At 43.3% G+C, this 25,170-nt stretch overlaps 1 protein-coding gene across 5 annotated transcripts in view; it reads left to right on the plus strand.

Moving 5' to 3' along the window:
- Nucleotides 1-25,170, plus strand: part of TMEM232 (transmembrane protein 232) — a 147,209-nt gene that overhangs the window by 45,782 nt on the left and 76,257 nt on the right. For all 5 annotated transcript variants that reach the window (XR_009558319.1, XM_060280162.1, XM_060280165.1 and 2 more), the window contains 2 exons: nt 4,367-4,490; nt 4,984-5,203. Coding sequence is in view for 4 of the 5 variants with exons in the window: in XM_060280162.1 (XP_060136145.1) it covers nt 4,367-4,490; nt 4,984-5,203 (344 nt within the window). In the remaining variant the exon portion in view is untranslated. The remainder of the gene's footprint in view (nt 1-4,366; nt 4,491-4,983; nt 5,204-25,170) is intronic.

The raw sequence follows: 25,170 nt of genomic DNA on the forward strand, positions 1-25,170 counted from the left end.
TTGTGGACCTCACCCCTGTCCACCATCCCCACCAGCTAGGGCCTGGCAGAATCCAGGTGTGGGGATTCCCCACCCAATGCCAGCTTCAACTGGACCAATCAGAGGCCTCACTGGTTGAGCAGTGCCCTGCAGGCTGGCTGGGCATTGTCTGCAGGCCGTGTCTGGTCAGCTGGCAGCCTATAAAAGCCAGCTGAGCCTGCCCTCCACAGCGCAGTTGGCTGAAGAGTACTCTATTGCTGAGTGTCAGCAGTCAGAAGGGAACACATTGAAACAAAGCTGAGCCTGGAAGACTGTTATTGTTCAGGCAAAGTCTCAGCCCTTGTTTAGGAGAGGCCAGTGGGCAGCCTGAATCTTCTGGACCACTCCATAGCACCAGAACTCTTCACCAACTTGAAAGGTGTTCCACCCCACACTTCTGATGGCTCACCCCACAGGGCAGCTGCTCACAGAGCCAAGAGTCCCTGGTTAGCTCAAAAAGGTTTTGGCACCAAGGCATCAGGTTATACTTTATAATGTTATCAATACAGAAACAGATATAAAATCAAACTATAGTATCTAGAACAGGCACCCCCAAACTGTGGCCCTCCAGATTTTTGGCCTACAACTCCCATGATCCCTAGCTAGCAGGACCAGTGGTCAAGGATGATGGGAATTGTAGTCCAGAACATCTGGAGGGCCAAAGTTTGGGGATGCCTGATCTAGAACATAGCTCGGTATTATGCAATCTACTTTTTTATATTTCATTCTAAAACCATAATTACATTTCCTGATTTTCCCTTTCCCTCATTCCTTATAATAGCTCGCCCCCAAACTCTGACCTTATTACCAAATGACTAAAATATGTATTACGTGAATAGTCTTTCTATTAAGTCAATCTTTGCTGATGTTTTGTGAATTTATTAGCTTGGTGTGTAGTTTCTCCCTAATGGACAAGCGGAATTAAATGTAATAGCATTGATCCCACCAAAGTCCTACTGGTCACCTTCTCTTGTGTTCTTCTCAGTGAGCACTAACTTTTGATTATACAATTATTCATTTAATTATGGCACATCCTTACTTTACTTCCCATCTAATTAGCTAGATAACTCCTCTGCCATCACATGAATAGTATTAAGGTTCATAGATATTTAACCTAATGTTTTCCATTGGCTCTAGTGTCTATATGACTGCCACATCACATTAATTAAAAAATAGCATTAGGCACACAGTAGGTAAAATGGAGCAAATAGACAGAAGTGAAAAATAAACAAGATTATTGAGAGTTGGATCAGACCAGAGATTAATGCAGTCCACCATTTTATTTCTAAGAAGAACCAGCCAGACATTGGCTTGATAATAAGGCAGCTTAGCCCTACTAAACTACCTGCTTGCAGCAAAAGCCTACAAGTGCTTGTGATGGGGTATATCTTTAGTCAGTACAGTTTTGCAAAACATGATGCTATGCAGTAAAGTTTTAGATAGAATATTCCAGTATGGCAGGCATTTACACTTGTACCATGATATGAATGAACCGAAATCCTTCTGTTGTGACATAACTGGTTTATCCCTTACAGTGTTAATTTTCTATCTTTTTGAACAAAACACAAATGCTTCAGATACAGCACTGTCCCAACAGTCAAGTCTTTAGGAACAATATCATAGTTAAATAGAGCCAGTGAGGTAGTTTATCTGGAAGAATTTGTGCATATGCTATATATAAGCACTTCTATATAATCCTGTCTTTGGAGGGAAAGGACCAACCAAAATGCCACATGAAATTAAATGATACACTGAAATTGAGCCTCCCTTGATCTTTTTCTAGATCCTGCCTTTTTCTCATTAGAGCACTATACTGCCACTCCTCCACCCAAACAACCTAATCTTGCATCGCTGTCTGATTGTGGGTGAATTACTTTTTACCAGTGCTCAAACTGCTAACTGGAGTAGCTGATAAGTATCACTTCTTGCCCCCAACATGCACCAACAACTCCAGATGCCAGGTTTCACAACCTTTGATGTGCCTAAGTTTCTCCAGCAGGGATATAGGAACAAGGGTCATCCATACACCATTTTGAATTACTTGTCCCAGGCCCACTTGTTTTCTTTTTGGAGGCTATGAACTCGTTTACGCCATTACTCAAACAGCCACCTCCTACAGTTTTTTAAAAAAATGTTTTGCCCTACTCTTCCTAATAGGTTTTGGAATATTGCTATTCATTCATTCATTCATTCATTCATTCATTCATTCATATTCCACCTGTTATCCAAGGAGCTGAAGGTGGCATAGTACCTGCTCTTGTGAGGTAGTATAGGCTGGAGCTGAGGCACAGCAATGGGAGCTCACTCCGTCAAACCGCCAACCTTCTGATCGGCCAGCCCAAGAGGCTCAGTGGTTTAGACCACAGCACCACCCGTGTCCTGCCAACCTAGCAGTTTGAAAGCATGCCAGTGCAAGTACAGTGGTACCTTGGTTTATGAGCACAATTGGTTCCGGAAGACTGTTCATAAACTGAAGCGTTCATAAACTGAAGCGAACTTTCCCATTGAAAGTAATGGAAAGTGGATTAATCCGTTCCAGACAGGTCCGCGGAGTACTCAACCTGAAGCGTACTTAACCCGAAGCATGGGTGTCATTGGTTCCGGAAGTCTGTTAATCAACTGAAGCGAACTTTCCCATTGAAAGTAATGGAAAGTGAATTAATCCGTTCCAGATGGGTCCGCGGCGTTCGTAAACCGAAAATTCGCAAACCGAGGTGTTCATAAACCAAGGTTCCACTGTAGATAAAGAGGTCCTGCTGCAGTGGGAAAATAAACAGCGTTTCTGTGCGCTCTGGCTTCCATCACGGTGTCCCGTTGAGCCAGACGTGGTTAAGTCATGCTGGCCACATGACCCAGAAAGCTGTCTGTGGACAAACGCCGGCTCTCTCGGCCTGAAAGCGAGATGAGCGCTGCAACCCCATAGTCGCCTTTGACTGGACTTAACCATCCAGGGGTTCTTTACCTTTACCTTTTACCTAGTATAGGCTAAGACAGGCATCCCCAAACTGCGGCCCTCCAGATGTTTTGGCCTACAACTCCCATGATCCCTAGCTAACAGGACCAGTGGTCAGGGAAGATGGGAATTGTAGTCCAAAACATCTGGAGGGCCAAAGTTTGAGGATGCCTGTCCTAGTCCAACACTCAAATCATTACACCACACTGGCTCTTGGCAAGCTCTGATGTAGTGGAGTGGCCTCTATGGAAAAGAACCCTTGGTCTGGCAATCTAAGTCTTACATTAAATCCGAGACCCGATTTGGCAGAAGCTATGCCACATGAAAACATACTCTATATATCAGGCATGGCCAAAATTGGCCCTCCAGATGTTTTGGGACTACAATTCCCATCATCCCTGACCACTGGTCCTGCTAGCTAGGGATGATGGGAGTTGTAGTCCCAAAACATCTGGAGGGCCATGTTTGGCCATGCCTGCTCTATATGTTCATGTTACCTCTCCGAAAGAAAAGCCACTTCCGCGCCTGCGACGGAAGTGGCGTTGTGGGCCGACCGACTGCACCACCGCGTAGGGGCTGCGAGTTCAGCCCCTACGCGATGGTGGCTTCCCGCCTGCATCACCCCCCCGACCGGCCAATGAGAACGGTCGGGGCGGAGCCACCAAGTTTAAAGCTCCCCGCAGGCGGGAAGCAGCCCTCTTTCCTTCCTTGTTTGCCGGAGCAAACAGTTCACCCGCCCGTCCACCCCTTAAAAAGAGGTAAGGGGACGCTGCTATGGACGTGAGTCGGTTGCCTGGTTAGTCAGTGGGCCGGGTAGGACTTTTCCCATACTGGGCTAGCCATGATGGGTTTTTCGCCTACCTCGTAGCATGTCGTCACAACTTAGGTTAGGCGGTTAGGCGTTGGAAATTTGCATAACAATAGGTGGATGAGGGGCAGATTACGTCACCAGCTGCCCAAATTTGGAGAAGTAATTCCGTTAAAGGATTCCGGGGGCGTCGCTTGGTCCTGAGCCTGGAGTTGCCTGGGCCGTAGGGCACGCCCCTTCGGTGGCCACAGGAGGAGCTCTAGTAGATCTACATCGCGGGGCTCCTTTCTGGTGGTTAACTTCTCAAGGACTCCAACACACGGGTTGGGGTCGGATATAGTCTGTTAGGTTCCAACGCCTAAGCCAATTCCGCTCAACATGCTTAATCAATAAAGTTGTGGCCTTAACCACCCCAATTAAATCTCAATCACTGTGTCCTGAGTCTTGATTTCGTGGGAAGGAGGGACATTGCCACACAATTAGCATTTATGAATATAATGCCAATATAGTTTTCCCGTTGGGGAAAAATATCAATTTATTCTTTTAATTTGGACCAATGTTTTTCTTTCCTATCCTGAAACATCTAGGTTGGAATCAGTGTTGGGCCTGATGGTCCTTGGAGAGGCTGCCAAATTAAACATGTCCTGCTTGAGAGTTTTAATGGACCTAGTGAGAGATTTCATTTCAAGCTCTCTGGCTCTTCAGAAGCAGGTAACACCCAAGCTAATTTAGATGCAGGGAGGGAATGTGTTGAAAACCCTAAATGGAATAGAAGCAAAGCATTTATTTTCTTTACTGTTTGTCTGTGAAGTTTATGTTGGCACCAGTATTCCCGGTTGGGCAACTGACTAAGCAACCAGCTGTTCTAGTCGAATAAACCAGAAATATGTAGCCCAAAACACCAGCAGTGTCTGATATGTTCAACAGAGGGAGCCAATTGTAATACTTACTTGGGAATAAGCCCCATTGAACACGATAGGGTTATCTGAGTAAGCATGTATAGAACTCAGCTGAGAGGTGCACTGTAAAAATTGCAGTGCATTTATCTGCCTGATGCATAAAATGTATGTGGTTGTTTAAATGCCTGTCTACCACTGTTCAACCATGTTCCTGGATATATGTACTTCCTTTCTTCCTTTAGAAATGTAATCTTGGTGTCACTGAGTTGGTACATGATAGAAATTTCACACATTTCCTTCTACAGAAAAATATCTACAAGGGAAACTTCTCATGCTGGCTTTGGCCTGTGGGATACATATATACCAATCTACTCAAAGAAATCTGTTTACATGGCATTAATGCAGATTTGCAAAAAACGGCTTTTCTTGGATTCTGTGATTGTGTCAAGGAACATAAAGGTGACAAAGGATTAAGAGGGGCAGGTTTACTAGATCTCTTGAGCTTCCGCTCTTCACCTGATGACCGTAAGTACCAAAGATGCAAATTTCCTCCTTCATGTTGAGTGTATGTAGACATATGGAGCTGTATCCTTAAAGCATCATGATTCAGTTGATCTCAAAGAAATGAGCACAGTTACTGCATTTGCACTCAAACACCTAATTGTCACCTATGCATTTATGAATGATAGTTACAGGTAGGTAGCTGTGTTGGTCTGATGCAGTCAAAACAAAATAAATCCTTCCAGTAGCACCTTAGAGACCAACTAAGTTTATCATAGGTATGAGCTTTCGTGTGCATGCACACTTCATCAGATATACTGAAACAGAAGTCACCAGACCCTTATGTATAGTCAGAGGGTGGGGAGGGGTATTACTCAGAAGGGTGGTGGGAATGGGTGATTGGCTGATAGGAGTGGTAAACCTGTTGATGACTGTTAACGACTGTTAACGACTGCAATTGGTCTTGCAGGAAAAAGCAAGGACTGAGGTGCTACAGAAAGCTTGATCATGTATAATAAGTTAAGATTCTTATCTCATTATATATGATAAAGCTTTCTTATGCCATCTCACCCCTTGCTTTTTCCTGCAAGACCAACTGCAGTCATTAACAGTCATCAACAGGTTTACCACTCCTATCAGCCAATCACCCATTCCCACCACCCTTCTGAGTAATACCCCTCCCCACCCTCTGACTATACATAAGGGTCTGGTGACTTCTGTTTCAGTGTATCTGAAGAAGTGTGCATGCACTCGGAAGCTCATACCTATGACAAACTTAGTTGGTCTCTAAGGTGCTACAGGAAGGATTTTTTATATTTTTTTATGAATGATAGTTCCTCCTTCAGAAAGTTCCAGATCAATGTCTTATTATAAGAAAGGTTGTCTATAGAACTTGTAAATCAGAAACAGCTGAGACATTTCCTAATGTTTCACACCATGTGAATTATAAACAATGGTTTCCATTTTTCGTCTGTTAAATGTAAATACTGTGTTGTATATATACCTTTGGCCTACATGTTACAATTATAATGATAAAAATACATTTTTTAAAAAATGCTCCAGATTTCAGGATTATAATAAAAAGGTATTGGTCTTGTCGGAAATTAATACAGTGGTACCTCGGGTTATGAACGCTTCAGGTTACAGACGCTTTAGGTTACAAACTCCACTAATCCAGAAATAGTACCTCAGGTTAAGAAATTTGCTTCAGGATGAGAACAGAAATCGTGCTCTGGCGGCGTGGGGGCAGCAGGAGGCCCCATTAGCTAAAGTGGTACCTCAGGTTAAGAACAGTTTCAGGTTAAGAACAGACCTCCGGAACGAATTAAGTTCTTAACCAGAGGTACCACTGTATTACAATGCTGAACGCACTTACTAGGGATTTAATGGGGCTTGTTTATAAATAAATATACTTATGATCAAAGGAATATTCAAATTACAGCCCATGCTACTTTCAGTATGAACATAATAACTTCTAATTAACCACTTTAAACCGTGCCCTTAAGAAACATGAAAAGTTGGTGTGTCATGTCTTCTGGAACGACAAAAAAAAAAATCCTCTCCATGCTGGTACATACTTAACAAATCTCAAGCACGCATTAATTGAACAGGAAATTTGCAATGTTTACTAGTGAGCTGCTGGACAGAAATAAAAGTCCAAGCATTTTAATGCACAGCTGACATGAAGTGACGGCTGATGGTACAATTTATTTACAGGATAAAGTTAAAGCATTTGTTAGATGATCAGCTGGGATCAGCATGTTTGGAAAATGATGTGATTTGTCTCTAGTCAACTTTAGCTGTGGAACTGGTCTGGCTGTCCACTTGCAGTTCTCCCTTGAGTGCCATCTGACTAAGCAAACTATGAGTTACTGCAGGGGTGTGTGGCACTGTGAAAAAATATTCAGCTACATATCTTAAGTTACTGGGGTGGGGTGGGTGGGGAGGGGAAGGAGCAGCTTCTCTATCCTGTGAGATTTGTACAAGATCACAGGCAACAATCCAATCATGAAGTAAAGTTTACTACTTGGGGGGGGATGGGTTTAAGCCATAAGAAAGTTCATTTTAAACTAGATGAGCATTGGCGCAGAGTCATCTGGGATCACAATCAATCTATTTTTCTGTAATATCCATGGTACATTATTGATAAAGAAGTTTGTGATATTCGGGAAGACATTTTAGCTTATGGAAGGCTAAAATATAGGGACTTCAACACCTGTGATTTCAAAACAAAGGATCACTTTTGATATTACTTGTCTCTATTTTTATTTTTTAGGATTGCAGTAACAGTGACATCTGGACTGAAGCTGAAGTTCAGATGCACAATTATGTTATCGGCAACTTTTATATGGTGTGAAAATGTGCATGTCTTAAAGTCGGTAATACTAGATGTGGAATGACAAAATTCGATTAATTCGGTAACCTGGCAGTAAAGAGCCATTCGTTACCGAAGCACTAAGCCACGTTTAGCCATTTACTTTGTTCACATATGTTAAGTGATATGACGGCACTTGAAAGCATAATGAGCAATGGAAATGGAAGGAATACATGCTTGAAACCTGTTGAGTGAGGGGAAGTGGTATAGTGGCCATGTCAAGTGGTGCTGTTTGTTTCATAAAGGGTTCTTGCGATTTGACTATGGTAAGAAGGAAAGGTGAGATTACCCATAGACTGTTTAATAACTGGCTAACTCTATGTAGGATTGTGCTGGCCTTCAGCAGTCACAGCTTGAGGTCTTCCATGGAAGCCCATTTCTTGGATAACTCTGTAATGTTATATTTCTTTTGGCTATTCAAAGCCTTTGGGTATCCTGAAGTGCAGGCCAATAACAGTGCTTGCGAAAATTCTTTAGGGAAGCTTCTCCACCCCTCCTTTTATGGATAATTTATTTATTTATTTTGCACCTGCAGTAAACATGCGAGAATACAACATGGCATAGCCCCCACCCCACCCCACCCTCAAGCCAGTATCACAAGGAAACTACAATTTAAATTTTGTCTGTGCAGGGAGACAATAGAGGAACAAGGAATGGAAGGGATAGATTAGGATAGCAGAGCAACCAGGAGAGAGGAGGAAAGGGAAAAGTCAGGCTAACAAGGAATGCAGTGATATTTTAGACTTCTTTTAGTTGTTGGTGTGGATTGTTGAGTTACATTGAAGAAATAGCTGGGGAAAGGGGTTGGAGAGAGGTGGCACCACACAGATGAGAAGGACTTCCTGGGTTATGAAGCAGAAAGGGCAATGGGCAGAGTAAATTAAAGAAGGACAACCCCAGAACTCATCTACCATTTACCGTCACTTCAACACAGCCATTGTAATAACTGATCAATTGACATTAACTGGTTTTAGGTAGCATGTGCTGAAACCAAGTCTACCATATCCTAAATGAACTCTATAATGTGTGATTTGAAATAACAACAACAACAACAACAACAACAACAACAACAATAATAAGTACCCCATGCATCTGGCTGGGTTTCCCCAGACACTCTGGGCAGCTCCCAACAGAATTAATGATGATGATGATGATGGTGATGATGATGATAACAACAACAACAACAACAACAACAAAACATCAAACATTAAAAACTTCCCTAAACTGGGCTGCCTTCAGATGTCTTCTAAAAGTCAGATAGCTGTTTATTTCCTTGACATCTGATGGGAGGGCATTCCACAGGGTGAGCGCCACTCCCGAGAAGGCCCTCTGCCTGGTTCCCTGTAACCTCACGTCTCGCAGTGAGGGAACCGCCAGAAGGCCCTCAGAGCTGGACCTCAATGTACCTAAGCACCTTTTCTCCAAAGTGCACATTTCTTGATACCTTCCCAGGCATTCTCCCTTTAAGCAGAAAATACTCATTTGCACAGGTAAATGCTACAATATCTTTGTGTGCCGTGAACATGAACTAGAAATGTGCCACACCTGTGGTAAGGTATAGACATTTTCTGTGACCTGGATAACATTGCGCCAGGAACTTGGAAGCCAAGCTGACCTGAGAAAATCAATCTAGGATAAATTACCAGCTCCTTCTTTCCTACGCTGTAGTCAGTAAGAGTACAGGGACTACCTCACAAACCTCATTTAGGTACTGTGCATTCAGACTCCATAGCACTAAATATTTCCCAACCCTGCTCTGTGAACGCCCACTCTGCTGTAGCCATGGCAAACAATGGGATTGATTTAGCAAAGTTATTCTTGCTGATATGTGCAATTTAGTAATTTGCAAGTCAGGCTATACTGGCAAAAACCCTGTTCGCTAGACCTTTGGCTTGGGAATAACCTACCTGTTGTGCAGGAAAATCATGTTGGTGAACTCTTTCCTTTGGAGGTAAATAGCAACACTGGGAGAAAGGAATGATTTTGCTCAGGAAACTGGTGTAGGGTAAAAGAGTTGAATACCTCCTTCCCTTTTGTGTATCACCACCTCTGAGGAAAAAGAGCTGTTGTCGGCCCAAATACTTACAGGGTCCGAGAGGAGTTCACAGAGGTTACAAACATACAAACACCACATCAGCTAGGAAGGAGGCTGATCTCAAGGATGCCATCAATTGAATGGAACCCATGCACTCATGGCTCCAGGCATGCCAAGATGCCCAGGAACAGAGGCAGCATCATTCGTATCTGGCAGCTCTCCAGATTCCTCATGGGGTCCAATGACATTCCAGGAAACGTTTGGATAGCAGAACCAGTTATAAATCTCAATTGATGCCAAGCAAGCCAGCGCTAAAACAACATCTCGTGTTATGCTGCTTGCAACTCTTTGCTTGACAGTTCCCCTCCTATCCAGGACCTCTTGATCTGTGGGACGGCTCCTTTTGCCTTTCTGGTTAGGCAGAAGTTTGGACCAAACATTAGGGTTGGGAATCAGTGCTCTGATTTAATTGGGATCCCCTTGCAGCTGCATTTTATTTAAAATAAAGAAAACCAGGCTTCGCTGCAATAATCAGGATATATGTCCAGGTCAGTAGAAAACATTAAATCTCATTTTTGTCCTAAATAGATTTGGGGTCAGTTTTTGTTTGAGATAGTTCAAATGAAGTCTGTGAAGAGACAATTAATCTTGTTAATTCTTCCCATATGTAGTCCAGAGCACACATTTATTTTTATGTATTGAGCTTGATTTAGTGTATAATACAGGAATACAGTCATTGCAAGTGAAAGATCATTATTGTTTTTTTCCAGTCCATCTTAATATTTTGCTTGTGTATGTATAGTCCATGGATAAGTCAGTCAAAATGCCCTTTACATGCTCTTTGTCTTTCATTTTTGGTAAGGTAACAGGCCCCTGGCTCTCCTTGTCAATGCTGAGATGAACTTTTCATCCTTTTTTCTGCATCTTAACAAGATACATACTGCACAAAAAGCCTATTATTAACCTTCCTTTTCCCTCTAATAGTTTTGTGCATCTTAAATGATCTTCCCACATAGCAATGTCGATGACATCTGTCATAAAAGCTGAGACAAATATATGTATGCTTGATTTTAAAGGCTGCTTCTAAAAAGCATTGCTGCCGCCACTGTCAAACTTCAAAAATGTTGTGAAAAGAAATCAATGTCTTTGCAGTGCATCTGACCTCGATGCATACAATTTTCATGTTTATCTTTTTGAGGCAGCCAGGAAACTTGAGTTGAAGGGGAGCAGGGGTTTGGGAGCTCACCCAAACAATCCTACTAAACACGTCCCATCTGCATTTCCCTTGAACTGAATGATCCTGCCAAATCATTTGGCAGTGACAGCTGTGATGTTCCCCCTCCCTAGTAGACACAGACCAAGATATCCCTGTATAGAAGGCAGCCCAGCTTTTGGAGGGAGGAAAGGGCTGTGCTGTGCGCGCTCCTGCCCGCTTAAAAAAAAAAAGGTGCCTAGTGTGTGTTTGCCTACTGCAAGGGGAGAGTACATTTTCTCATTTCCTGCTGTGCAGGAAGCAGTGCCGTCTTAAGCATATCCGGTGTTGTGGTGCAAAGATCCCTCCGGCGCTCCCTCCGTTTCCCAGAGTTGCCGACCTTTTTTAGGGAGGACAGCGCTGCCGGCGACGTGCCCAGCTTTGCGGGGCTGGAGGAGGCGGGCAGCGGCTAGAAGGCAGCTCCTCCGGTGGGGAAGAGGCGGAGGCTGGATGCAGAAGCTCCTGGCTCAGCTAGCCGCTTCATGCCATGGTGGCCACGGCACAGCAGACAGGCGGACAGTCAGAGGTTCCGGGCGCGGCGCTGTTTCGGCATGGCATGGCGGAGGTGGGCGAGGGCAATGAGCTGATGCCGGGGGGCCCCCACGTCCAGCCTCTGCCTGTTCCCTGGCACTCTCCAGAACTTGGCGCCCTGCACAGCACCACTAGCCTCTGTGGTTAAGACACCCCTGGCAGGAAGTAATCAGAGAGCTGGGTAAGAACTTTGTCCATTTCACTAGCACTATCAAATGCAAGGAAGTGGAATCAACAGAACTTGCTCGGAGGGCTGCAACAGGGAACAGAAAAAACATCAAGCTTACAAGTGAGGAAGAAAGACTGGAGTGGTTTCATGGAATTGTGAGGTTCTGCTGCAGCTCTGCTGTTTCTCACTACAGTTGTTGTCATTCGTCTAAAGACTATTAGATCAGACTCATTTGAAAGGCTATCTTAGGATGCAGTTTGAAACAGAGCATCTTTGATTAGTGTTGGGAATGTTCAAATGCGTTATATCTGTCTTTCTAATTTAAAAGCCTTTGAGGCTGCAGCTAGAACTTCATTAAAGGGAATGGGGAGAAAGTACAAAGAAATTAAGAAACAGCTGTAGAACTATTTTTCCTTCTTTGTTAGGGATAGTTAATCAACTTGGACTAAGCCATTAAGTTATGAATTATGCACTTGAGATAAGTTGTGGGGGATGGTGAATAGGGATGGTTGTATCTTTCTGCCAGTTTCATTTTTTTTGGTCTTCAGTTCGTCACATATCTGCATCTCATTTATTTGCATTTTTTGTTTTAAATCCTTGTGAAAATTCGTCAGCATTTTAGTGTGGATTTCTCCTAATAAACAGATTTTTGAATGCCACTTTGCCTGCGGCAAATATACACATTCCTACCTGCAAATCCTCCTAATTCAACACATTGTTATGTATCTTTAGGTGCCTGGCAAAAACATTCCTTTATAATCATGCCTTTGGCTTTAAACTGGCTATGGCCTTTTCACATGGGTGCAATGTAATGTAATTAAATTTTTAATGTAATGAAACACACACAGAATGATTGTTTAGATCAGGGGTTGCCAACCTGGTCCCTACCACCCACCAGTGGGCGTTTCAGGATTCTAGGTGTGCAGTAGGGGGTTCTATGGCACAAGCTGAATCCTCCTTCCATCAAGCACTGGTGGGCGGTAAGGAAATTTAATCATCAAGAAAGATGTATTAGTGGGTGGTAGGTATAGAAAGGTTGACTACCCCTGGTTTAGATCCTCCACCCACCCTTTATGCTAGCTTTAATATACAGTGGAACCTCGGTTTATGAACACCTCGGTTTATGAATTTTCGGTTTATGAACACCGTGGACCCATCTGGAACGGATTAATTCATTTTCCATTACTTTCAATGGGAAAGTTCGCTTCAGTTTATGAACGCTTCAGTTTATGAACAGACTTCCGGAACCAATTACACCCATGCTTCAGTTTATGAACGCTTCAGTTTAAGTACTCCGCGGACCCGTCTGGAACGGATTAATCCACTTTCCATTACTTTCAATGGGAAAGTTCGCTTCAGTTTATGAACGCTTCAGTTTATGAACAGACTTCCGGAACCAATTGTGTTCATAAACCAAGGTACCACTGTATGTATGTGTTTGTTTTTTGCTTAAAATACTCTAAGTCACTTTGAATTGCCGTGGCAAAAAAAGGGACCAACAAATTTAATAATTAATGATAATTTATATATGTTACATTGAACAAATGTATGCATTTCAATGCACACTTTCTCCTAACGTGTGCATTTTGGTACACATTATTTGCACCACAAAATTTGGAGAAGCATGAATTTCGAAGGACAGCTGGGTTTTGGTTCATAAATTGTTTCAGAAAATGAGAATGATAGATTTACATTAAAATTCAAAATGAAATGAATTTATTCCCCACCCCCACCCCCCAAAAATCCCTAGTGGCAAAATGTTTGGTTAGCATCTGTTTGTCTCAGAATACAATGGAAGAGTGCACCTTTGTGGGTGAAGTCAAACCACTGGAGAGTCACAGCGCCTGCTGTGACTGTAGAGATGGATATGGATGTGTTTTGTTGCAGCTGGGACAGATGAAGGCATGGCACCCACTTCTGCTGACGCTGTTTCTTCTTTCTGTGCTCCTCCCAGCGGTCATTGCTCTTCTGGTCACTGCTGTGGATACACGGCCTGTCTCCAGGTGCTGTGGTCATCTGCAAGGAATTCCCATATGGCAGGATTAGTACTGCCAGCCCTTAATGTCACATTTGCAGGCATCTTTGTAAAGCAGAGTGGGTCTGCCAACAGGCCTGGTTGCCTGAAGCCAGCTCTTTGTAGAGCACACCCTTTGGGATCCTGCCATCTTCCATTGTGTGGACATGTCCAAGCCAGTGCCATCGCTGAGCCAAATAACTTTAATACAACAACCGCTTTACATCTTATCTGTGCAATGACATGCATGAAGGTCCCCAAGAGCACTCCAATAGCGCTTATGCTTAGTGTAGTAGTGATTCATAAAGGAAAGAACTGACTCACCAGTATGCGCTTGGTTTTCCCTAAACAGATGCTGTCAAATTATTGACCACTTCTGACCTTGCTTAGCTAATTAGATCTGACAAGATCACAGCCCAGGATATTCTGTCTGTGGCTCATTGCGACATAGATCTTTTTTGGTTGTCTGTTTACCTATGTCCATGCCACTGTATGCAGTGGGACCGAATAAACCCCGTCAGAATTCCCATCACTCAACAAAATGCTTGTCTTGCTATAGCTCTGAAGAGTTCAGTTTTCAAATTTTGCTAAAAATGACAGGTCTCTCTGCCATTATCACTGTCTCATCAATCACATCAACAAAAGCTGGGCTCCCATGGAGAGCTTATTAAAGTCTGGGTTGAATATATTTCTTCTGCATTTATGTTAAAGATATTTACACATGTACACAGGCAAGTGTATGAGTATATGTATGTGTGTGTGGGGGGGGAGAGAGTGTACGCATACATGTGTGTGTCCGTATGTGTATATATGAAAATACGAAGGAAAGCATTTGCAAAGCAGATAATAAATGTAGCTGTGCTTCCAATTTATGCTTTACCCACTGAAAGCCATTCACATAAAATGAACATATTAAACTTTAATGTAGAATGTTACACAAATGGGAGCTCCTATTGGTGTCTGGAAGGTATTATTACTATTTCATTTCATTTATGAATTGCCATGAAGCATCTCAAAGCAATTTTGCAATACACTAAATGCCACATACAATACAACTGCACATATAAAAACAATTTCAAATAAATTCTGGTAATGACTAGAAGAAAAGATTCCGCTTGCTGAAAGAGAAAATTCTTCAAAAGACAATAAAGACAGTCCCTGTGATAGGTAATGGGAGGCAGTTTCAGAGGGTAGGTGCTGCCACAATAACAGCCCAGTTCTGTCATTGCCAACCCTACAGGTTGTCCTGTCCTGAAGAATTGGTTAGGTGTATAAGGGATGAGAAGATCTTTTAGGTATCCTGGCCGCAAGTTTTATAAGTCTGTGTACACCAGAACCAGCACCTTGAACTCAACTCGATAGCTAATTGGCAGACTCTACCATTCTTTCAGCAGGGTGATGACCATATTCTGCCTCAGTGAGAAATCAACTCAACACAGTTTGCACTAGCTGAAGCTTCTGGGTCACCTTCAAAGTCAGTCCCACACAGAGTGCATTGCTGTGATCCAGACTGGAGGTTACCAGCCCATGGATGAGAGTGAATAGGCTTTTTCCGGTCCAGAAATGGCCACAGCTGTTTTACCAGCCACAGCTGATAAAAGACACTCCTCACCTAGGCCTTTAGTGACAGAGGTGGATCCAGGAGCACTTCCTGATGAGGAACCTGCTCCTTCTTGGGAGTGTATGATCTCATAATTGCAATTAACCAATTATCTGCACTTGGGGACCAGTCGCACACAGTGCCTCCATCTTGCCATGATTCAGAGTCAACTTGTTAGCCCTCATCCAGCCCACGACCGAGTCTAGGTATCGGAGCTTGCAAGATTTCAGATGTTACAGAGGAATAGAGCTGGGTCTCATCAGCATATTGATGACACCTTGCTGTAAGGTCTGTACTGTATCTAAGGAATGCCTAAATAAGTGACCTATATATATATATATATTTGTAAAAAAATCTGTGCCAGTTTATTCCAATAAGTATTCTCATATTTCAAGCCTCTGTTTCTGTTGAGCCAAATAATGTACGATGGAATATTCCCTCGATCTAATTTTATTATCTAGGATCCTTTTTGCCCCCCCCCCTTTTCTGTTTTCGATAAAGATTATTGAAGCTGTGGACTGATATCAGTACAAATGTTTTTGTCACAGGACAGGAGCCATAAAGTTAGCTCCTGCAGAAGAGGCGACACGTTTATGCTAGAGGTCATGTTGCCTGTTGGAGATGCTTACACCACAACAACAAATTCACCCTTTTTGTTTTAAGTTGGGTCAATGCATGGAAGGAATGCTTTATGTTCAAAACATCTTAGTCCTGATGCCATAGCTGCCAAGTCTCCCGTTTTTTGCAGGAAACCCCCGGATTTTAACCCGTTTCCCGCGGTTATCCCGAATAGAAAAAAATCCCAGAAATCCCCTGGATTTCCTACCTGCCAGGGAGGCTCCATTTTGGGTGCTGCTCTGCCCATGTCTGGGCACCGGAAATTGGGCAGTGCCGGCACTGGAAGTTGCTTCTACGTATGTCCAGACATGCGTAGAAGCGACTTCCGGTGCTGCGCCGCTGCTGATCTCGCATTTTTCAGCGGGAGAGTTGGCAGCTATGCCTGACGCTGGTGTTGGAGAGGTATGGGAGAGGTGGAACACCTGCAGAATTACTAAATACATTCTTGTTTCTCAGTGGTTACTCTATTAGCAGTGAGCAGAAAACTTGAATTAGAATATGAAAGGAATCGTTTTCCTTTTCATATTCCTTGAATACCTAATGGATCTTTCTTCTTTAACTTTCTTTCTTTTCAAAGAGCTTTTGTTGCGGAGGCTTTTTATACCCTACCCTCCACCCCTAGCATATTCACTTGCTGAGCTGTCAAGGGCATATATGTCTTCCAATATATAAAGCAACATTTTTGATAGCTGCCACTAGGTCATGCAAAGCAGAACTGAAGAGAGAGCCTTACAATACTGCTGGGGACCCTGGATGACTAGTTTTATAACAGATTTCTCTCAAATGTCTAGACATTATTATTAGATTTCAGGGCCCCCCCTTTTTATGACAGACCTAACATATTGGCATCTGTTTGTCTCTGTAAGCAGGAATAGATACCATTGATTGATTCATTGATTGCAATAAATACAAGCATTTCTATAGTATAGGCCCTCTTTGTCCATCTTATCTGTTCAGGAATAAGTAATGGAGCTTAAGTCAAACGGGAAAAGAGCCGTATGGCTAATGATGACTGGATTTATATATTTTTTTTTTAACATACTTTTTATTAATTTTACAAAATACAAAAAAACAAAAAAACGGTACATACTTAAACCCCTTTTCCACCTCCTTCCTACCCACCCACATGGGTCCTCCCCTGCCACAGAAGTATCCCATGTTTGTGAACAGTCAGAAATGGTCCATTTTATGCTTGGATTTCTGTCCTCCTCCCCCTCCCCTGACCCCAAAGCCCCCCCCTGCCACCAGGGAGCTCCAGCAAACCAGGGCAGTACGCAGGAGGACATCCATCCAACCATCTATTGTTATACCAAAAAAAGAGAAAAATAGAAATAGGAAAAAAAGGGGAAAAAGAAAGGGCGAAGAAAAAAAAGAAAAAGAAAAAAACAATACAAAACAGAAAATTTTTTCTTGCATTCATAGTTGAAAAACCATATTTTATGGGCTTCCCCTCCCCCCCTTCCCCGGTTTTCATCCCTTTTTTATCATCTGCAACAGTTTCTTACTTTATAAAAATACACCTTTGTATCTTATACAACTTATAAATCAATTGTTAACATTTTCATCTAATATTCAAATCACTGAAAATTCAAACTCCCATTTTCTCTTCCCGTGCCTAATTTTTTTTTCTCCCTCTATAAGCCTCCATATTTTCACATTTTCCAAAATCCATTCACTTTTAAAACTATAACTATTCTCAATTTAACCTTACATCCCCGATTACCGGCTCCACCCCCCCCAATCCAGCAAATTCCAAAATCAGCAGACCAGTTATAAACCTGTTAATCCATCCTTATAATCACAACATCACTTTCCCTTCACCCCACCCCCTGTTTACAGTCTCTTGCCATCCAGGTCACCATACAGGACCCCTGAATTTCTTCTCTTCTCTGCATATTTTTTCCTTCTTCCCTGTGGGCGTTCTGGAGTTCCAATAATACCAATCGTGCCCCCCTCAAAGGCAGGGCACTCCATCCAACTTTTTGTAGAGTAGAGTCATCATTTTTTTCATGGTGTGTTTCATTTTGTGTTGAATCATCACAGTCCTCATCTTCATCTTTTCCTTCCCCATCATTGTCATTCTCACATTGCTCTTTTTCAGTGTCAAAAGCTTCATCTCCTAGAAAATCATATTCCGCCATCACCTCCTGAAATTTCTGCTGTAACTCCTGTCGTCGTGTCTCCTCTTGACATAACTCTATTCTTGTTTCCCACATTAAGGTCAAAACAGACCGCTGGAACTCAGGGGAACACTTTTTTGTTGACATATTTCAGTCCTGCCAAGGTCAAAACTTATCACGTGGGGTGGAATATGATCACAGTTTATTTTCTCGACTCCATTTTAACAAGCTGGCTGCATTCTTCAAGTCTTGTTAACAATAAAGTTCGAACTCACATTTCACAAGCACTTAAGCCAAAAAAGAAATTCCACAAAGTCCAGAAATACAAAGTGAAGTAAAAATTGACTTATAAATCCTGATCAACTCACTGGATTGCCTGGGCTGCCGGCTCCCGAGGGAAAGAAAGGTTTTTCTTAGGCTTTACCTCATTGCTGCAGGGCAGTCATAAACCACAGTCTCTCTCCCCTTTTCACCCTGCATCAAAGGGGATATTCTCTTTGATGCCTTTGAGGGATCCTTTTGAATTACAAATCTTCTGTTTATGGCTTCGGGTTTCTATTTACTGTCTCTTTGTTGCCGTGGGGGGGGGGTGGCTTCCTCTTTTCTCCCCTCTCTCCCAGACCAAATTGTTTTATAATCCAAATCGTGAGGTTACTTACAGTCTTTTCCAATCGTTTTATTTTCGGAAGAATCCAGCGCTCTCCGCCTTCGGCTTGAAGCTTCTCCCTGCTAGAATAACGTTGCCGCTCAAAATGGCCCCCGCGACTTCTACCCTCCTCGCTCCGGAGCTCTTATTAGAGCTAACCGAAGAGTTGGGGAGTCCGGATTGGGTCTGTGCCGAGCAAATTGCCCTCGGGACGCCCTTCCCGAGGTTCTAAGGGGCGCAGCGTTGCTCTCGCTGCCCTCCCCACTCCTAGCAGAGACGGGCCGTCTCGGAGACGAGACGAAACCCCGCCGATCGACGCTGGCGCTGAACCCGGAAGCCATGATGACTGGATTTATAAATCCATTTATGAGTGGCTAGAACATAGTAGGTTTGGTCTGCGATACTTGTAATTTCATTGCATGGATTTTGAGACAGGCTGTATGTAGGCTGATGACGTCTCTGTTGTGCTTGCAATAACCTGTCATTGACTCACCAAAGATCTTTTTATTTATTTATTCCAAGGACTGTATTGACCTTTAGCCAACCCACTGGAAGTCACATGCTAGGGTTGAGAGTGGTCACCCACACTCTTGCATGTACCTACAAGTCCCCCCTCTTCAGCTGGCATACCAGCAAAGGGGGGGGGGCTATCACCTTGTTTCTTTTCTTTTAGCAGCTGCTGTCAAACTTGGTGGGATCATGAGCAGGGCAGGAATTTGCTTTGGGACTCGGATCGCCCCCCCCAAAAACTCTTATTTAGAGTAAAAATGAATCAGGGGCAGTTTGTAACATTTTCATCATCTTTTGGGTGAAGCCTTGTTGGTAGGAACTCCATATTTCCCTGCTAGTTTTCAATATATACAAGGAGTGTTGGCGCTCCGGGGAAATGAGATTCCAGCTCTGCATCTGCTGTAACTTAGGAGGGCAAGGAATTCCTCTAATGGGAACACTTCAAGGAGCGCCTCCACCCCCATTGTTCAGCCCAGACACTGAGGTCCAGCTCCGAGGGCCTTCTGGCGCTTCCCTCCCTGTGAGAAGTTGGAACAGAGGATAAAAACTTGCAGGCTATGAGTCGTTAGTGTTTTTAAGCAACTGGTGAGTGTCATAGCAAATTTGCAGAGCTCTTGTGATATCAAGAGAGTCCTGGCCGCAAGCTGGTCTTTCAAGAGCAGGGGCGGCCCATGGGCCTTAGATTGCCTGCCCCTGTTCAAGAGGGAGAGGTGTTGGATAATGCCAAAGGCATTTCCTTCAGCCCGTGCTTCTTGTATCTACAAGGTCTACCATGTTCAGTATGTCTTAATTACAGTAGTAGTTTTGTTCTGTTAGAAGCCTGGCCTGGCCTACTCCGCTGTCTGATTGCTTAATCAGAGGACTCTTGTGTGTATAATGTTATTTACAGCAGCCTTCCTGCTGCAGTTTTATTCCGCTTACCTCTTAATAACTCCGCAAAGTTGCCAAGCTATCTACCTTTCTGGATTTAGTCTGCTTTATTCAACCACTTCTACTCACAAACCCCTCTACCACCCTCCAGTCTTGACTGGCATTTTGGAAGCATTATGTGGATGCTGCCAAAAGCAATCAATCAATCAATCAATCAATCAATCAATCAATCGAGACATAAGCAGCTCCAAATTCACATTGAACTCCAGTGTGGAGGTGCCCTTGGATGCACATTTGTGCGGTATAGATGTGCAGTCATGGACATGTGGTAACAAAGGAGAGGCACTGGTGGAAATTCCAGCCCTTTCTGACCTTTAGAATCACTTTAGAATCATCGAGTTGGAAGGGACCACAAGTGTCATCTAGTTCAGGCATCTCCAACCTGCGGCCCTCCAGATGTTTTGGCCTACAACTCCCATGATCCCTAGCTAACAGGACCAGTGGTCAGGGATGATGGGAATTGTAGTCCAAAACATCTGGAGGGCGAAGGTTGGGGATGCATGATCTAATCCAGCTCACTGCAATACAGGAATCCTTTGCCAATTGTGGGGCTTGAACCCACGATCCTGAGATTAAGAGTCTCATGTTCTACTGACTTAACTATCTCTCTCTCCCTCTCTCTCTCTTTTACTTGTGAATTTTGATGGGTGATTGATAATGCCGGGAAGATGTTAAATGTACAGATGAAAAATGATGGTTGTCAATACAGTGGTAGCTTGGTTCTCAAATTTAATCCGTTCCGGGAGTCCGTTCGAAAACCAAGGCACGGCTTCCGATTGGCTGCAGGAGCTTCCTGCACTCAACCGGAAGCCGCGTCAGATGTTTGGCTTCTGAAAAACGTTTGCAAACCGGAACACTCACTTCTGGGTTTGCGGTGTTAGGGGGCCGATTTGTTCAGGAGCCAAGCCATTTGACTACCAAGGTACCACTGTATTGGGAGCTCAATCTTTGAACAGCCCAGTCAAGATCTCTCTTGAAATTCTCTACCCTTTCTTAAGTTTGTGTATTGTTCATAAAAAAAAATGCCACATCTTGAGCTACCCTATGACTCCAACAAAGACGTTAGGGCTTCCATTCTGCAGCTGCTTCCATTCCCTTAAGATTACATGCAAGCATCTCCTCTTCTGCACCATATTTGCTTAAATGGACTAGGAATATATTTTTACAGGCAACTGTTGCTTTGCACTTCTGATTGGGGAAAGGGAATAGAAGGTGATCTTCTCTGTGTTGCTAGGACAAATCATGTTGAGAATGTGAATCAACTTACAAGGTAGGCATGTGCTGAAGGCTTTAGACTTCATCACATCTCAGAGTTTACATATTCCAGTCTATGTTATCAACATGATGGTTTCATCCTGTAACTGACTTGGCCCAGGGTTTTAAAAACGTCCTTACTTGAGGTTGTTTTTTTTAAACCAAGCTTCTCAAATAGACTTGACTTCATATCTGCATTGGCATCTTGCTTATGACTTTCCATTACATTCCAGGTATAAACGTAGCCCCATTTCTGCCCATTCGTTGATGTAACCTGGTTACCTCCGGGATGTAATTCTTATCTGAAACCCAGACAATCTTGGCTTCACTTCTGTGAGAACTGTATCCAAACAAACATACGATTCCTTCTGCTTTGATTCATGATCTTGCTGTACTCACTCTTTAGATGCAATTTTAGGACTTCAATGCTTGTATCGCAATGTCCAAAAGCATTTCAAGATTCAGTCTGGATGAAAGTACCGGGTAATTTGGATTGCCTGCCAGGCCTGTGTAGCGCCATTTCCCCATTCATATGCTCAGCATGAACTCATCCATTCTTGTCTAATTAATCTTCCTCGTTTTTTTATCTGCCTATGATTGTCAGTATTTCTATGCTTCCTTGTTCTCTGTATATTATCTTAAAAGTAAAATATCACCTCCTCAGCCAAAGGACTGATTAAATGCCATCTCTTAATAGTTCCCTATTAGGGCTGTGATCTGCGAACAAGTTGAGTGAAGATTTTCAGGAAAGTAAGCTGCTGAACAGCTTAAACCTATCCATTTTCACTCAGTCCCGCTGAGTTCAAGATGTCTTCAAGTAATTATGCATTTTATGCATTGTATATAATGGAAGCCTTACATTTTGATTCTGTGCACGTTTGCTTGGAAGTAATTCACATTGCATTCAATTAGGCTTACTCCTAAGTAAGTTTACACATGGTTGCAGACACAGATCACGTTTACTAGGAAGCAAATCCCATGGATTCTAACTGGACTTTCTCCCTAGTAGTGCTTAGAATTGCAGCCTTGACATCTTTGAGTATGACCTACAATCTTTTCCTATAAGAAAAAATACTTTTCAAGCTTTCTCAGGATTTTCATCCCTGAAAGATAATTGAGAGAACCATTACTGAGAACTGCTATGGAAGATGAGTTTGTGGTGATCACGACCAGTGACTTTTTATGGTAACACACAGGCTTCATATATTTCTGAGGCAGCCAGCTTAATGTACAGTGGTACCTCGGGTTACAGACACTTCAGGTTACAGACGCTTCAGGTTACAGACTCCACTAACCCAGAAATAGCACCTCGGGTTAAGAACTTTGCTTCAGGATGAGAACAGAAATTGCGTGGTGGCGGCGCGGCGGCAGTGGGAGACCCCATTAGCTAAAGTGGCACCTCAGGTTAAGAACCGTTTCAGGTTAAGAACGGACCTCCAGAACGAATTGAGTTCTTAACCCGAGGTACCACTGTATTTAATGTCTAAAGATTCACATGTAAATTACGCAAGTTATTAATGCAGCTCCCCCCCCCCAAGTTTTATTGGCTCTCAGATAGTTCACAATGGAACTATTGTGTTTACAGTGGGTAAGAAATTGAAAAGAAGAAGAAGCTCAAGGTGATATTCTTTGGATTTTTTTGTTTGAGAACATATGCATTAACAGCTGTCAATTGCTTTCACTCCTTGTTTCTGGGTTTCCTGTGGTCACAGGAGTGACTTACCCACTGGAGCAGAGTCACAATAGTCTCCCAGCAGCAGAGTTGCTTCATCTTACAGGGGGAGGGCCAAGGCGGTGAGAGCAGAGCTGCTGGGACACACCTGTGAGAGCCCTTGATTGGCTCAATGTGATCTGGAAAGCCACAGCTGCAGTGATGCTATAGTCGTAGCTCTGCCTCACTGGGCAAGTCATCTGCTTGGTCACCTGGTTGGCCATTTGGAAAATAGTGGGTTGGACTCGGTAGGCATTTGGCTGACTATGGATTCATTTATGTCCCTATTTTTTAAAACACAGTTTACCTTCCTGCCTTTATTCTCGTCCTCAAGCTATGGTCCAGTATGCCTCATGAAAAGATCAACAGTCCTGAAGGGGGAGTTCTATGGAAGCCAAAGGCTTGTTACAAAAAGAAAAGAAAAGATGGTGGCCCAATAAAACCCCACTTTTGGCAGAAGTGGTTGTGCCTCATATCTTGCCTTGGGCAGCAGTGGGCCAAAACTCTGTTTCCTGGACTGTTGGCTTGATCAAGCAAGAATTCATATCTCCTGATCAGCTGTTGACCGGGCAGCCCCTTCTCCTTTGGAGTACTGCTAGCTGAAATATATTTACATGAAGGATGCGTTTAAGGAGTTGTCAATTGCTGCATGCAAAGGCAGACTTCCTTTTCATTTCTATGAAGGGGTTTTGCATGCATGCGCAGGACTTCTTTTGACATGCAGGACATTCGCTTCCTGAGAGAAGAGGATTCCCTGCATGCAACTGGATTGCAGTAGCTAGGAATTTAAGACACTGCAATTTTTCATTTTTCATATTTATAATGGAAACAAAAGGTCGCCATTTTTAATGGTTCTCAAATATTCTTTGTATCTGTGGATAGGATTTCCAAAGATTACTCTTCAGTCATAACCAACAGCACTATCAGGAGAAGGCATTTTTAAAGTGATAGCAGGGCCCATTGTGGTACATATTTGTTGCATGCAGCGACTATTATGTTTTTGTATCTTCTGGGTGTGGATGCTCTACCAAAAGAAGCAAAAACAAAATGCCACAATCCTCTTATATTTCTCTTGTACAACCTGAACTGAGTGCAGGGCAACCCTATACATGTTTGTGCAGAAGTAATCCACCTTGATTAAGCATGGGGACCCAGGTGGCGCTGTGGGTTAAACCACAGAGTCTAGGGCTTGCTGATCAGAAGGTCGGCGGTTCGAATCTCTGCAACGGGGTGAGCTGCCGTTGCTCGGTCCCAGCTCCTGCCCACCTAGCAGTTCGAAAGCACATCAAAGTGCAAGTAGATAAATAGGGACCGCTCCAGCGGGAAGGTAAACGGCGTTTCCGTGCGCTGCTCTGGTTCGCCAGAAGCAGCTTTGTCATGCTGGCCACATGACCCGGAAACTGTCTGCGGACAAACGCCGGCTCCCTCGGCCTATAGAGCGATATGAGCGCTGCAACCCCAGAGTCGGACACGACTGGACCTGATGGTCAGGGGCCCCTTTACCTTTACCTTTAATCCACATCAAATTACACCAAGTTTTCAGGTTCAGTCCCTGTATGGGACAGCTGCATATTCCTGCATTTCAGGGGATTGGACTAGATGATCCTCAGGGTCCCTTCCCATTCTACGATTCTATGAATTTAGCTGCTTACTTCCAGGGGGACTTGCAGCTAGCGTTGTCTGTATACGTTTTAGAAAGTATCTAACCGCCTGATTCAGTATGGTGAGGAGAACTTCCTCTTAGCGAAGGGGCATGCTTTAAATTGCCATTGACATTCATAAGAATGAAAGATGTGGAGCTCCATTTCTGGAGACAGTCAGCACATTAGAGTAGCAGGCCTCTAAAGAGATGACTGATGTTTCCTCAACATTTGTTATATTCCCTGTTCTAATTAGGAGGGCATGTTGGGAATACTGCTAATGACAAGGTAACATGATATAAGGCAGGAGGAGAAAATATTTTAAGGATGAGCACAGTCATTTAACATATTCTCATCTTTTGACACCTCAAATATTGTTACATTTGTGTGTGTGTGTTTGTAGCATTTCTGTTTTCAGCTGGAAAGGCAAGAGCTATATTTTCCTCTACAAACGGAACAATTCCATGCTGAGAAGGCCTGGGATCAGACCACTTTCACAAGCCTAGCATATTCTTCACACCTAATATAATAGCTGCATAAACATAAATATTGTGTACAAGCATCTTTTCATGAAAAAATGAGCCAAG

This window comes from Zootoca vivipara, chromosome 11 (genome assembly GCF_963506605.1).
Source record: "Zootoca vivipara chromosome 11, rZooViv1.1, whole genome shotgun sequence".
In the NCBI taxonomy this organism is placed as follows: Eukaryota; Metazoa; Chordata; class Lepidosauria; order Squamata; family Lacertidae; genus Zootoca; species Zootoca vivipara.